Genomic DNA, 14,025 nt, shown 5'->3' on the forward strand with positions numbered 1-14,025 from the left:
TTTATAATGGCCAATTTACCTATCAACCTGCAAGTCTTTTGGCATGTGGGAGGAAACCGGAGCACCCGGAGGAAACCCACGCAGACACAGGGAGAACTTGCAAACTCCACACAGATGTCAGTGGCCATCAAGGTGGCTACTGCTGGGGGATCACTCCTGGTTCTCTGCCTCTCCGTAAACTTATGTGCTCTCTTCTGCAAGTAGAGAAAGCAGAGTTATGAGTGTGAGAAATGGCTTGTGCAGAGAGGATGCAATGACGTCATTTGTGGAGGGTGACTGAGGCCTGAGTGTGGGGTGCGAGATAAGATGAGGCTAAGTGTGAGTGTCAGCTGTTCAGATGGGCATATGAGAAGGCACAGTGGCGCAGTGGTTAGCACCGCAGCCTCACAGCTCAGGCAACCCGGGTTCGGTTCTGAGTACTGCGTGTGCGGAGTTTGCAAGTTCTCCCTGTGACCGCGTGGGTTTCCGTCAGGTGCTCCGGTTTCCTCCCACAGCCAAAAACTTGCAGGTTGATAGGCATTCAGTCATAATCCCACAGATGATAACGTCGCACCATTGGCTCCTCAGCCAAGCACATACACCAAATGTCTGAACCTGCGGTTCCTCTCATACTGGTAAATTGGCCATTGTAAATTGCCCCTAGTGTAGGTAGGTGGTAGGAGAATTGAGGGAAGGTGGGGATGTAGGAGGGAATATGGGATTAATGTAGGATTGGTATAAATGGGTGGTTGATGGTTGGCACAGACTCGGTGGGCCGAAGGGCCTGTTTCAGTGCTGTATGACTCTATATGCTCCATATACCTGGAGAAAGTGCAGTGAGTGGAGCTGCAAGGTGTGTTGGTCTAAGGACTACATTGCTGTTGCCCACTTCTTCAGACACTTTCATCCATGCCTGCATGGTTTGAGAGGCTGGGCTCTACTTCTCATCCACAGGAAATAGCATTTGCTTCAGTACCTCAGATCCTGCAGCAGGACCTCCAAGGAAGAGTCAGAGACCCGGGTCAGGGGGAGGGAGGAAGCCCTCTCACTTCTCTCTTCCATTACTGTGCTTGCTGAAGCCTCAGCAAGCAATGTAGAATTCAACCATTCTGATTCCTACCAGGGTTCCTTTATCTAGCAGTCCTTCATTTGACAGAGTGCGGTTGTCATCACGCACGCACTCTGCAATTGGTCAGGAAACCCAGAAGCGGGATGCTAATGCTGTGGCTGAGTTAAAGAACCACGGGTAAGCCTGCTGACAGAACAAATGGGTTCCCAACCTGCTGGCGGCCCCCCTGCTGTAAGTGAGTCTATTTCAGTAAATTTACTCTCCATGTCTCCATAAAACTTTGCTGATTTAAAAAAAATTTCTAAAAGATTTACATTAATTAATTTGGGTTGTCAATCTGTAATCCAGCTAGATATCTAGTTCATTTTTTAAAGTGAGGGAATGAGGGTCATTACTACCTATTGTGTATAACAATTTGGGTACTATTAAAGCAATTACAAGGATGATTTAAAGTGGGGTTTTAATGCAGTTTATTCAAACTGTTTGAAAACGCAGACGAAAAGCTGTAAAACCTCAGGTAAACCTGCCAGGGATTGCATTGAATTCAGCCCAAAAGATCTACACATGGAGGTACTTTCTTCCTAAAGAAAGGAAATGTGTTGTTATTGACCCAAGGAGGTAAACAGTATTGATTGCCTTTGGAATAAATCATGGAATCAGAATAGTCTGAAGGTGCCCAAGAATCATCAATACTATTTTCTGACTTGGAATCAACCTGCCAGTTCAGTAAAGCTGTTGTTTTCACTTCCTCCTTCCTTGCCCAACTCAAAGATCTTTCTGGTTTTCATCAGGATGAATAGTACTATGCATTAAATGGACACTTTTAAAACCTAAAATATATGTGCTTACAACGTGTCATGCCAATGCTGTAGTCTCTCGTTTTGATATTGGGCATAAATACCTTATGTAATAAACTTGGAGGATCAAGGAAAATTGTTATCTAAGGACTCTTTATTTCTAAACAACTACCAGCAACCAAATAATTACAAAGGTTTTCAAAAACTATTTTTACCATTTTTTGAACGAAAATAATGTCAGTTGCACAAAAATATGCTCTCATATGAACTGTTTGCTTCTTTGCTATTCTCTTTATGACCAAGACTGCGCAGAACTAATGATTTTGTTGATAAAGTCAACTGATGTCTGTAATTAGCTTTATCCTTCACTGATTGTATTTAACATTTACGTAGCTTTTTAAAAAGTTTAGCTACTGTTGATGTAAAAGTTAGTTATGTTTAGGTACAGTATATGTTGACATGAAGTGGAGTTTCTCTAAAAATATTGAATATGCTAATATACTGAAACGCAATGCATTACCTGTCAGACACCAAACAGTATGTTTATATTGTGTTTTTTTTCTTTCTTTCAATCAACCACCGTTTTACCTCTCCTTCTGATCTGTTTCTGCTTTATGGATTGCCTCGTTGGGACAAAACCGTTGGCTTTCAAAAATCACAGAGCCAATTGTGAAGAACGGCAGGCCTGCAACATCGCACAGTATGCACTCCTTTCTCCACCAGTACGCAGGCTCTTTCAAAAAGCCCCCTCTGCGGAGACCCCATAGCGTGATTGGTGGGAGCCTCGGCTCTTTCATTTCCATGCCCAGGAATGGTGGTGGTAGACTAGGTGATTACCAAGAGATTGTCTGTCTGTATAGTTTTCTTGCTTCTAAATGTTTTGCACAATATTGAGTTGCCTTGTGCATGAGGTAGCTTGCTATCTTAAATATTATCTTAATTATTATAATTTATTTGCTGTAAAATTGTTTTTAAACAAAATTTGTTTGGAGTTGTTTTCTGCATGGTTTTTGTTTCTTTACAAAATCTAACCTTCAATCTTCCAGGTGAGTGCAGGTAAAATGAATGTAATATGTATCTGTTGGTATAACCGACATACAACTATATATGTTGCAATTTAAGGTTGACTCCTCTCCAAAAATACTTACTTTAGCTAACTAATAAGTAACCTCGTGGATTGAATTTGATAATTGGAGATGAAGCTGACTTGTATTATTTGGCAAGAGCACAATTTGTGTGTAGTTGAATGTAGAAATTACATGGTTTGTACAACTTAACAGTTGTCAGGAAAAAAGACAGAAGCGCAAGGGGAGAGCCAACTGTGTAACAGCCCCGACAAACAAATTGTTCTGCAGCACCTGTGGAAGAGCCTGTCACTCTAGAATTGGCCTTTATAGCCACTCCAGGCGCTGCTTCACACACCACTGACCACCTCCAGGCGCTTACCCATTGTCTCTCGAGATAAGGAGGCCAAAGAAGAAGAAATGTCATAAATGTCAATTTTTTATCAAAATATTTATAATATGTCCTATAGCTTGCATTATTTGCAGATTTACAATATGAATCCAGTAAGTGAACTTCTTGGCTGGAAATATTTTTGCATGTATCTTTTGGAAAAAATACTTTAGCTGAACACATTTTGCTATCTTAAAGCCTGCATTCAAAGGTGTTCTTGAAGAAAAAATGATCATAAGCAATATAAATTCTCAATGGTCTTGAATGTAGTGCACATTAATTTCCATTGTAGCAATGTGTATAATTGAGAAGTTTGTTAATTTTATGTAAATTTTTGGCATTGTAATGTTTATAATGACCACAAGGTGCTATTTAGGAGGGAAAAAAATTAAAACATATTTTCCTGCTCCGATAATCCCTGCCTAAATCAATTTTAATACATAAATGCTGTCACGTATTGGTTCTTGTGGAAAGATCTTTCAGCACATTGTGCCTCCCCCTTAACTACATGAGTGACTGTGGTTGAACTGCCTCAATTGAAATGATCGAATTCGTATCATCACTTTTCGTATAAACTATTTGAGCTGCTATTTCTGATGAAATAACATTACTACACATTGTGAAAGACATAATATTATTGTGCTTCCTGCTGATTAGACCAGAAGTTTAAAGTGGGAATTTATATAAGGATTAAATTGTATACAGATGGATTATGCATGCTAATATATTGAGTTATATTTACATAAAAATAAAATTGTGATTTCTAGACTGAATTATGTAGTAAATGATTTGGAATGGAGTGACAGATATGGTAGTACTAAAACTGGTTTCACTTAATTAGTAAAACATGATCAAAGTTATTTTAAAAATAAGTGACTGCTCCTTATATAGGAATGTTATGTTGATTGTGCCAGGATTAAACTTTATCCCATTATGTTCATTACTGTAATCTGTTCAGTTTTAATTTTCAAAAAATGTATAAATGTTAGACAATCAGCCATGATCTTTTTTGAATAGCGGAGCAGGCCCAAAGGGCTGAATGGCCTACACCTCCTAATATGTGTTTCTAAATAGGAATATTTCGATCATAAATACGATAGGTCTTTCCTGTAAAATGACTACACATATGTACATTTTTTTCACAAATATTATCGTATGAAATAACTGAAAACATCTGTTGTCCTACAAATCAACATTTAAGAATGCAGACATAAATCTAAACCTGTGGGTTTTAATACTATTTATTTACATATTTTGAAAAGCTACACTTCCCTGTCCCCAAATTCTACATTTACATTTTTAAAATTTGGGTAAATAACCTTTTCTTCCAATTAATTTGAATGTCATACCTGGCTGTAAAAGTTTACATCTTAGACTATTATAAGAACTTCTGAGTCACCTAGGTACTCTCAAGAGTAAAAAAAATCAGGATGCCCTTGCTGACCCTGATTTTTTTTGTTTAGTGATTATGTGGCAGGCCTTAGTTCTAAACCGCTTTTATCTGTTGGTCCCAATGGCTCAAAATTGTGTCTGTAAATTAGCCATTCTGAAACATTGCTTCTAGGAACATAGGAGCAGGATCATCCACTTCAGTGCCTTTTTCCCACACTATCCCCATATCCCTTTGTCATTGGTATTTAGAAATCCATCAATCTCTACTTTAAACCTACTCAATAACTGAGCTTCCACAGCCCTCTGGGGTAGAGAATTCCTAAGATTCACAACCTTCAGAGTAAATAATTTTCTCCTTATCTCTGTCCTCAGTGGCTTCCTCCTCATTTTGAAATTCTGTACCCTGTTTCTGGACTCCCCAACCATGCGAAATATCTTAGCTGCATCTACCCTGTCTATCCCTTTAAGTATTTTGTAAGTTTCAATGAGATCACCACTCATTCTTAGAAAGTCTAAAGATTACAGGCCCAGTTTCCCCAATCTCTCTTCATAGGTTAGTCCTGCCATCCCATGAACAAGTTTGGTGAACCTTCGTTGCACTCCCTCTATGGCAATAATATCCTCCCGAAGGTAAGGGGGCCAAAACAGCATGCACTACTCCAGGTGTGGTGTAACCAAGGTTCTGTACAATTGAAGCAAGACTTTGCTATTCCTGTACTCAAATCCTCTTGCGATAAAGGCTAACGTGCCATTTAGCCTTCCTAATTGCAAGCATCTCACATTTTATTGCAACGTTTAAATCAGATTGATTTTAGCTTTCAATGACTTATTGACATGGACACCCAGGTCCCTTTGTACATCTACACTTTCTGATCTCTTACCATTTAAGAAATATTCTGCGCATCTGTTCCTCTTACCAAAATAGATAACCTCACATTTTTTCACATCATATTCCATCTGCCATGTTCTTGCCCACTTACTAAGTCTGTCCAAATCCCCTTGAAGCCACTTTGCAAATTCCTCACAACACACATTCCCATCTAGCTTTGTGTCAACGGTGAACCTGGAAATATTGCATTTGGTCCCCACATCCAAATCATTGATATGTATTGTGAACATCTGGGGCCCAAGTACTGATCCTTGCGGTACCCCACTAGTCAAAGCCTGCCAGCGCGAGAATGACCTGTTTATTCCTGCTCTCTGTTTTCTGCCTGTTAACAAATCCTTAATCCATGTCAGTATATTACCTCCTATCCTATGTGCTTTAATTTTGCTAACCAACCTCCTGTGGGGGACTTTATCAAACGGCTTCTGAAAATCTAAGTATACTACATCCACCTTTATCAATTCTGTTAGTAACATCCTCAAAAAACTCCAACAGGTTAGTCAAACATGATTTCCCATTCGTAAATCCATGTTGACTATGCCGTATCGATCATTATTATCCAAGTGTCCATTTGTCACATCCTTTAGAATAGATTCTAGCATTTTCCCAACGACTGATGTAAGGCGAACAGGTGTGTAATTCCCTGTTTTTTCTCTCCCTCCCTTTTTAAATAGTGGTGTGACATTTGCGACCTTCCAACCTGCAGGAACCATTCCAGAATCTATAGAATTTTGGAAGATGATCACCAATGCATCCACTATCTCCAAACCCACCTCTTGTGTGTTTATCGTATATGCATGCTAGCGTGGTCATGTCACATATTTGTAGTTGATAACTGTATGCCCCACACTTTCACCACTGTTTGGCCTATAAACCATTCCTACCAATGTTTGCTGCGCTTTGCTGTTTCTTAGCTCCACCCAAACAGATTCCACATTTTTTCTTCCGATCTGAGATCCTCCCTTACTAATGGACTGATCCCATCCCTTATTATCAGCGCAACGCCACCTCGTTTTCCTTTTTTTCTGTCCTTCCTAAATGTCGAATATCCTTGAATATTCAGTTCCCAGTCTTGGTCACCCTGTAGCCACGTTTCCATAATGACAATTAGATCATTAGGGCGGCACAGTGGCGCAGTGGTTAGCACCGCAGCCTCACAGCTCCAGGGACCCGGGTTCGATTCCGGGTACTGCCTGTGTGGAGTTTGCAAGTTCTCCCTGTGTCTGCGTGGGTTTTCTCCGGGTGCTCCGGTTTCCTCCCACAAGCCAAAAGACTTGCAGATTGATAGGTAAATTGGCCATTATAAATTGTCACTAGTATAGGTAGGTGGTAGGGAAATATAGGGATGTTTGGTAGGAATATGGGATTAGTGTAGGATTAGTATAAATGGGTGGTTGATGTTCGGCACAGACTCGGTGGGCCGAAGGGCCTGTTTCAGTGCTGTATCTCTAATCTAATCTAATCTAATCATACCCATTTGGTGCCTTTTGAATCATCTACCTTATTGCGAATGTTGCGTGCATTCAGAAAGAGTGCCCTTAACCTTGTCTTGTTGACATTCTGCATTCTAAGCCTAGTTGATGCTTGTCTTTGTTTCACCTGCCTTCTAATGTCACTTGCTCCTTTTCTACCTCCTGTTACCAGCTTTACTTCCTTCCAATTTGAGCTACTCTTCAGGTTCCCAACCCTCTGACAAGTTAGTTTAAACCCTCCCCAACAGCACTAGCAAATCTCCCTGCAAGGAAATTAGTTCCAGTCCTGTTAGGGTGTGCCCCGCCCATCTTGTACAGGTCCAACCTGCACCAGGACCAGTCCTATTGCCTCAGAAAGCTGATGCCCTCCCTTCTACATCAATTCTCCAGCCCTGTGTTCAATCAATCAATCCTCCTATTTCTATGCTCACTAGCATGTGGCACTGGGAGTAATCCTGAGATTACTGCTCTTGAGATCCTGCTTTTTAATTTCCTTCCTAACTCCCTAAAATCTGCTTTCAGAACCTCATCCCTCTTCCTACCTATGCCATTGGTACCAATGTGGACCATGACCTCTGGCTGTTCACCCACCCCCAGAAGGATATTGTGCAGCCGCTCTATGACTTCCTTGACCCTGGCACCAGGGAGGCAACATACCATACTGGAGTCACATTTAGTGCCACAGAAATGCCTGTCTGATCCCCTGACTATCGAATCCCCTTTCACTATTGCTCTTTCACTCTTTTCTTCTTCCCCTCCTCTGCAGCTGAGCCACCAGAGGTGCCACAGACATTGCTGTGGCTGCACTCACCTGAGGAACCATCGCCCTCACCAATATCCAAAATGGAAAACCGATTAGCAAGCAAGGTAGACCCGGGGTTCTCCTGCACTGCCTGCCTGGTTCTCTTTGACTGCCTGGCGGTCACCCATTCCCTCTCTGCCTGTATGCTTCTAACCTGAGGTGTGACCACCTCCCTAAACGTGTTAACCACAAAATCCTCTACTTTGCGGATGCAAAACAGTGACTCCAGCTGCCACTTGAGTTCCAAAACCCCAAGCGCAAGCTTCTGCAGCACTTCCTGCACATGTGCTCGTCTGGGACACGTGGTGCGTCCATGACTTCCCACATACTACAGCTTGTACATTCCACTTGGCCAAGCTGACCTGCCATACTGTAACTTTAAAAACTATTTATTACAATTAGAAGAAATAGAATAACTTACCAGTTACTCACCAATCAGCTTCTTCCTCTGCACCGAAGAGAGAGGCAGCTACTGGAGGCTGAAAAAAGGTAGAAAAAGAAAGGAGCCCCCCACCTCACTGAATTCCCTCACACACCAACTCGCACTTTACACTGTGTGCACTCAAAGTAGCTCTCAGTGCAGACAAATTTAGTTTCTCTCTTAATTTATAGTTCCCCTCCTTACCGATCTCCCTCACCAAAACTCCCTTCTTCACACTCTGCCCTCCAGCAGCACTCAGTACAGACAAGCAGAACTGAGAGTCCCCTGAATTTATTCTCCCTGTAAACAATACTGTGTCAGCTCTGCTAGAGCTCAGAAACTAGTTTAAGCTAGCTACCTAATTAACTAGCTGCAGCTGCTCTCAGAGCTTGTATATTGCTGTTTAAAACTGTAAGAAACCTAACTTTCCTGTTAACTTAGACAGTAATTTCAATTAATTGCTAAATTTAATCAAAACAAAAACTAGACTTCAGAGACTCTAGGTAGTTCAAAATTAAAATGCTATGTTTCTTTTGGCTGGTCAAAGATGTTTAAAATAAGTAACATTGTGCCATAAGAGTAAAAACGACATGGACTTGGCATTGTTTAGATTCAGTTTTAACAGTCTTAACTTGGTTGTCGGGAGAGGGAATGGCATTTGGCCAATCACAGGGAGGGGTGTTAGTCCTATGGTCACATTTTCTGAAGCTTTGATTGAAAAATAAAATTTTCTCAGTAATCTGTAGAAATCTCCATGCTGGTTTGTGTTTTTTATGTATTACTCTGATTTTCCGCCCCTTTTGGGTTACCTGGCTATCTTGATCAACCAGCTGAAGAGAATGGTCTAGCTAACAGTGCTTCTGTCTGAGCATCAGTGAAGTGGGGAAAGATGAAAAATTAGAGATTAGTCAGTGTCATTAGTTTTTGTCTCCACCTCCACAACTGTGATCCAACCAAAGTAAACTTTCACTCTTATAACGAATGACCTCACCGAACACGAGACATTCCTGTCACAACATTATAAAAGTAGTACAGTTAACAGGCAATGAAATTTACAGAGCTTATGTAAAAGGTTTGATTTCTGCATAATTTGTTTCTGTATTCTGAATTTTAAATTTGCATGTTTTTGCCAAGTGTAAAGTTTGCCCTCTTCCCTCCCTCCAAAAGATAAACTTATACAATGGGATAAAGGCCTTTCTCTATGTAGAAACGGTCCTGGATTGACTAAAACTCCTCATCACTGATTCCCCAACAACAACTTGCATTTATAGTGCTTTTAACATAATGAAGCCCTTTAGACATTTTACTGAGGTGTAATCTAGAAATGAACACTGAGCCAAAGGAGGAGTTATTAGAATGGTCAATGGGTTGTGTTTTACGAAGTGTTTAAAAGAAGTGAGGCAGAGGGCTGGGAGAGGGAATTACAAAGCGTAGGACCTAGGCAGTTGAAGGTGTGCGGAGGGTTGCAAAGGAGGCTAGAGTTGGAGGAATGGAGAGTTTGGGGATGTAGGGCTAAAATTTTAAATTGGTCATGTTAGGGGACCGGTTCGCAATGTAGGTAAGCAGTGATAGAGGTAATGGATGAGTGAGACTTGGTTCTGGATAGGCTATGGCCTGTAGAAGTTTGGCTGAGCTGAAGGTTACAGGGTGTGGCGAATGGGGGTGCTAGCTGGGAGAGCATTAGAATAGTTAAATTGTGAAGTGATAAAGGCTTGGGTGAGGATTTCAGCAGCATTAGGGCTGAGGTGGAAGTGGGCAGTCTTTGTAATAGAGAGGATATAGGATTCTTGTAAATCTGTGCTGTGGTGTTAATGTCTTTTCCATAACCGAGTACCCAAAGCTGCATGCAGTACTCTTAACTGTGGCCTGACTAATATATATAATTTATATAAATATATAATTTTATCATTACTACTTTACTCTTGTACTCAGCACCCTATTAATAAAGCCAGAAGGGCTGGTGAATTTTTTATGGCTTTTTCTACCCGCTCTTGCAATTTCAAGTTGGTTCATTCGCATTCTTCAATGGCTTTGTGTATACTCCCATTCTTTGTTTACCTTCCAAAATTTATTACTACTTGCATATCTACATTAAATTGCTTCTTATACCTGTCTACCCATTCTTCTTGTATGATAAGCCTGATATTCTTTTTCAAATTTCTTGAATCACCTTGTCAGATCTCTTCTGAAAATCCATAGACACTACATGCACTGCATTCCCTTTGTCCCATTGATCACTTCAAAACACTAAGATTGGATAAGACAGTGGGGGATTAATGCCCCCTTCTAAGGCAGGCACAGACTTGGCAGTAAAAGCTTTATTGTGAATTGACTTTATTGAGATAAAGGTAAGGACAAATTTATTAAGTTTTCAAATAAACCAGAGTCTCAAACCCAGGCAGCGATTAACAGTCTCACACAGATGCTACCCTTATTTGAGACTGGATGGCAGAGCACACGACTCTTTATCTTGTAGCTTCTGTCTTCTTATTTTTTGGTCAGCCTCTCTGTCTTGTCTCTTTACTTTGTACGGCAGACAAGGCTTCTTGTATCCTGGCTGCTTTCCAATTAACCCTCCCTTCTCCCAATCATCTTTGGCTTTGTGTTTAAAGGATGCCTTACTTAACCAATCAAGACTGCTAACTTTTCGGATTTACGTAAGTAATACCTCTTTATGTTAACAATTGTGTTCCATGCTTTTATGTTCCGAGGTTCCCTATCTCATTACAAGACAAATCTACATTTTGTTCTCACAAAAGCTGTTTTCACTGTCTGCTCTCAAGGTCTCTCCCTTTTACTGCAAGGAAGCATTTTAAAACTTGACATTATCTCCCAGAATCCCTGTACCTTGAGATCTTATCTATACTGTGCTCTGTTTCCTAAGTTTTCCTGCTTATCATTCTACAAAGATGGGTTCTAATAAAGCTAAATGTTAGTTTATAATAAGAAATCAGTTGTTAGTTTATAATAGCTAGATGTTAACATTAGTATTCTGATTAGTGACCTTTTTTAGTAACCAAATCATCTTCCAATTCCCCTGGTTAAGGGGAAGATATCCTTATCAGCCCCTCATGAACCATTTTACTATTTTTGAGAAAAACGGCGAGCTCTAAGCTTCGTGTCTTGTAGTGCACTTGTCGCACACGGTGCCTCAAATAGCAAAGAATGAAGAGTCCTACGAATAATACTATAGCCTGTGTTAGTATCATAACATGGACAGAGTCCGGAGCCATGGGTGTTGACGCACATTATATACAGTCTCCTACCATTAGTGGTTGCCTAACGGTTGTATTTCCTGCAAACTGTGGTCATTGTTCTGCATCATTTTTACCAAGTGTTTCTGTGAGGTGGTGGTCCTTTCTATTGCAGGCTGCGGTGCTGCTGTACCAATACCCAACCATTTCCCTTCCTTGATTTCAGCCTGTCTAATTGTGATGGCAACATCCATGGTCTCAAAAAGCGCTATATTTCTTTCATTACAATACAGTCATAATCCTTCCATCATGCATGGATTTAAAAGATTCTCTAGCTCTCTCTTTACCTGTATCCATCTTGTGGATAGTTCTTGCTAAGTATTATTTGCCTAGCCCTTCAACTGTCTCTCTGAACTATAATTTGACTCCCTCTTGATCATTACCATTACCAGTGTGTTTTATTTATCCTGATTATTGTAAAGTTATTTTCTCTATGAAGTATGTGTCAATGCCTTGATAATTTAAAATGTCTCACTGTACTGGCCACATTAACTATTTCATGCCGTGCTGTTTGTTCAGTAGTTGCACATAGATACCTTCTTCAGTGCAGCTTCACCATGCATTTTGCATGTTATTTATTTCACATGTAACAAATTACATCTGCACTCTTATACCAGTATCCCAATATCATGCCACACATTCTCTACTCTCAGGTGATCTTATCAAATGATCAAAAAAAAAGGGGGAGTGGTGTCTGTTTGAAATCTTTGCCTATCTCCACCTGCATGGTCCCGATGTTTCGGGTGGTGGCCAGACTATCAACTGCAGCTCTCTTTTAAAAAAAAACTGGTAGGCAAGGATACACATATCTCCAAGAGAAAGCTATCAAATTACCAGTCTTATCTACACTTTCCTGACTTTCACTGGAAAGTTCGAGACTTCTTGGAAATTCTGCATTCTATTAATTTAACAGTTTGATTTCTAATTTCACCATTGTTTGTCCCCAAAATTCCTTTATTAGCTCTTGCATCAGCCAGATCTAACTTCCAATTCCCACTAATTATAATTTTATTTCATTTTTGAGCCCTGGAGAAACTTTATTGTCCAGTATTCATAATATCTTTAAAACATAAATCAAACATTCCCATTTGATTCCAGACATTACCATATTTTGTTTGTTTGTACTTTATCTTAGATGACATTTTAGTTTCTTAAATTACACTGGACTTTTTACATCTCAAATTACCCAAATTCAAGTAACAGTGTTGCTGGGGTGACAGGTTTTGTTAATGTTCCATTTATTTCTCCCCATAGAAACCACTAGACTTTTTTTTAAAGATTTTTCTAAATTTGACTATCTCAAAGTTCAAATAAATTCCCCTTTGAGTGCTTGAAATAACCACTCATATCAATTTAATTTTATCGATTCCAATTTCTTATGTCCAGTCTTGATGGTATTGCATGATGTTTTACATTAAAGACAGAAATGCTTGCAACAAGTTTAGAGATAACTTCTATATCTCTCCTTCTGAAAAACTTTATCTTGGAAGATGACAAACTTCCAGAATGGGTTAAGGCAAAGCCTTTAGTCCAAAGATAAGTTCTTAAATTCTTATTTTAAAAATTGCTAGATCACTTGCTGTGGGATCAGTATTCATGTGGTCCTGGAAGCCATTGTCACCTGTTAAAAGAAAATACGAAGAATCCACTGTGACTCTGCCCCAGAGCCCAATGAGTTAATTTGTCCAATTATATTTGTCAGTTTAGAAACTTAAAATTTAATAATGTCTAATGTATAAATTTTACACTCAGTAGTACAAAAGTTGTATGGTACATTAAATGCAAAAAACAGCAGCTGCAGTGGGGTTAATTTCTCTCTTTGTTTACAAGGGGACAAAGCAAAACATTCTCAAACGTGCCATTTTATGCAAGTTTTTTTTTTAGAAAAGCTTTTCTGATCAAAAAAGAACTAAACTCCAATTTAAACTGTTTTCCAATTCTTTTTTGGTATCCTTAGGGATTGAAAACAACAAAAATCATTAGTAACATTATATACTTTAAAGGAACACATTTGCATTTTAAATTAAACTCCAATTGCTTGCAAACTTTTTAACATCTTTTTGTAAGAGATTTCTAACCCAAGAATTTTTTTTGATACAACTGAGATGATTCCAAATTCCAATTCACAGCAATAAACATTTTTAAATTTCAAAACTCCCAATGTTGTATGAACAAGCCTTATATCCGGAATTAAAGACTCCCTCAAAATGTGACATGATAACTTGGAAGTTTGTTGTGGCCATAAATGAAATTCCAGTTTTCTCAACTTAACAGGATAGTTAACCTTCATAATTTAAACTTAATTCAGACCAATACTTATTAATTTCATGCAGAACAGAATAGCAGGTGCTTTTTTAAAAAAAAAGAAAAGTTAAATTACGTCATTTTTCTTGTTCTTCAAGCGAAACTATAGACGAGGAACAAAACTAAAGGAAAAGTTATTTAACATTCTTACAACAAAAGACTTAACACCAGCCTCTTAAACGAACTTTGAACAG

The 14,025-nt window shown here is 39.4% G+C and overlaps 1 protein-coding gene across 3 annotated transcripts in view; it reads left to right on the forward strand.

The window, feature by feature from the left end:
• The window catches only part of cdk17 (cyclin dependent kinase 17), a 324,668-nt gene that overhangs the window by 205,519 nt on the left and 105,124 nt on the right, over positions 1 to 14,025 (forward strand). For 2 of the 3 annotated variants that reach the window (XM_068058765.1, XM_068058766.1), the window contains exon 4: positions 2,507 to 2,674. The exons of the other annotated variant lie outside the window; for it this stretch is intronic. In XM_068058765.1, the coding sequence (XP_067914866.1) occupies positions 2,507 to 2,674 (168 nt within the window). The remainder of the gene's footprint in view (positions 1 to 2,506; positions 2,675 to 14,025) is intronic. 3 annotated transcript variants of the gene reach the window in all.

Source organism: Heterodontus francisci, chromosome 27, assembly GCF_036365525.1.
Source record: "Heterodontus francisci isolate sHetFra1 chromosome 27, sHetFra1.hap1, whole genome shotgun sequence".
NCBI lineage: Eukaryota > Metazoa > Chordata > Chondrichthyes > Heterodontiformes > Heterodontidae > Heterodontus > Heterodontus francisci.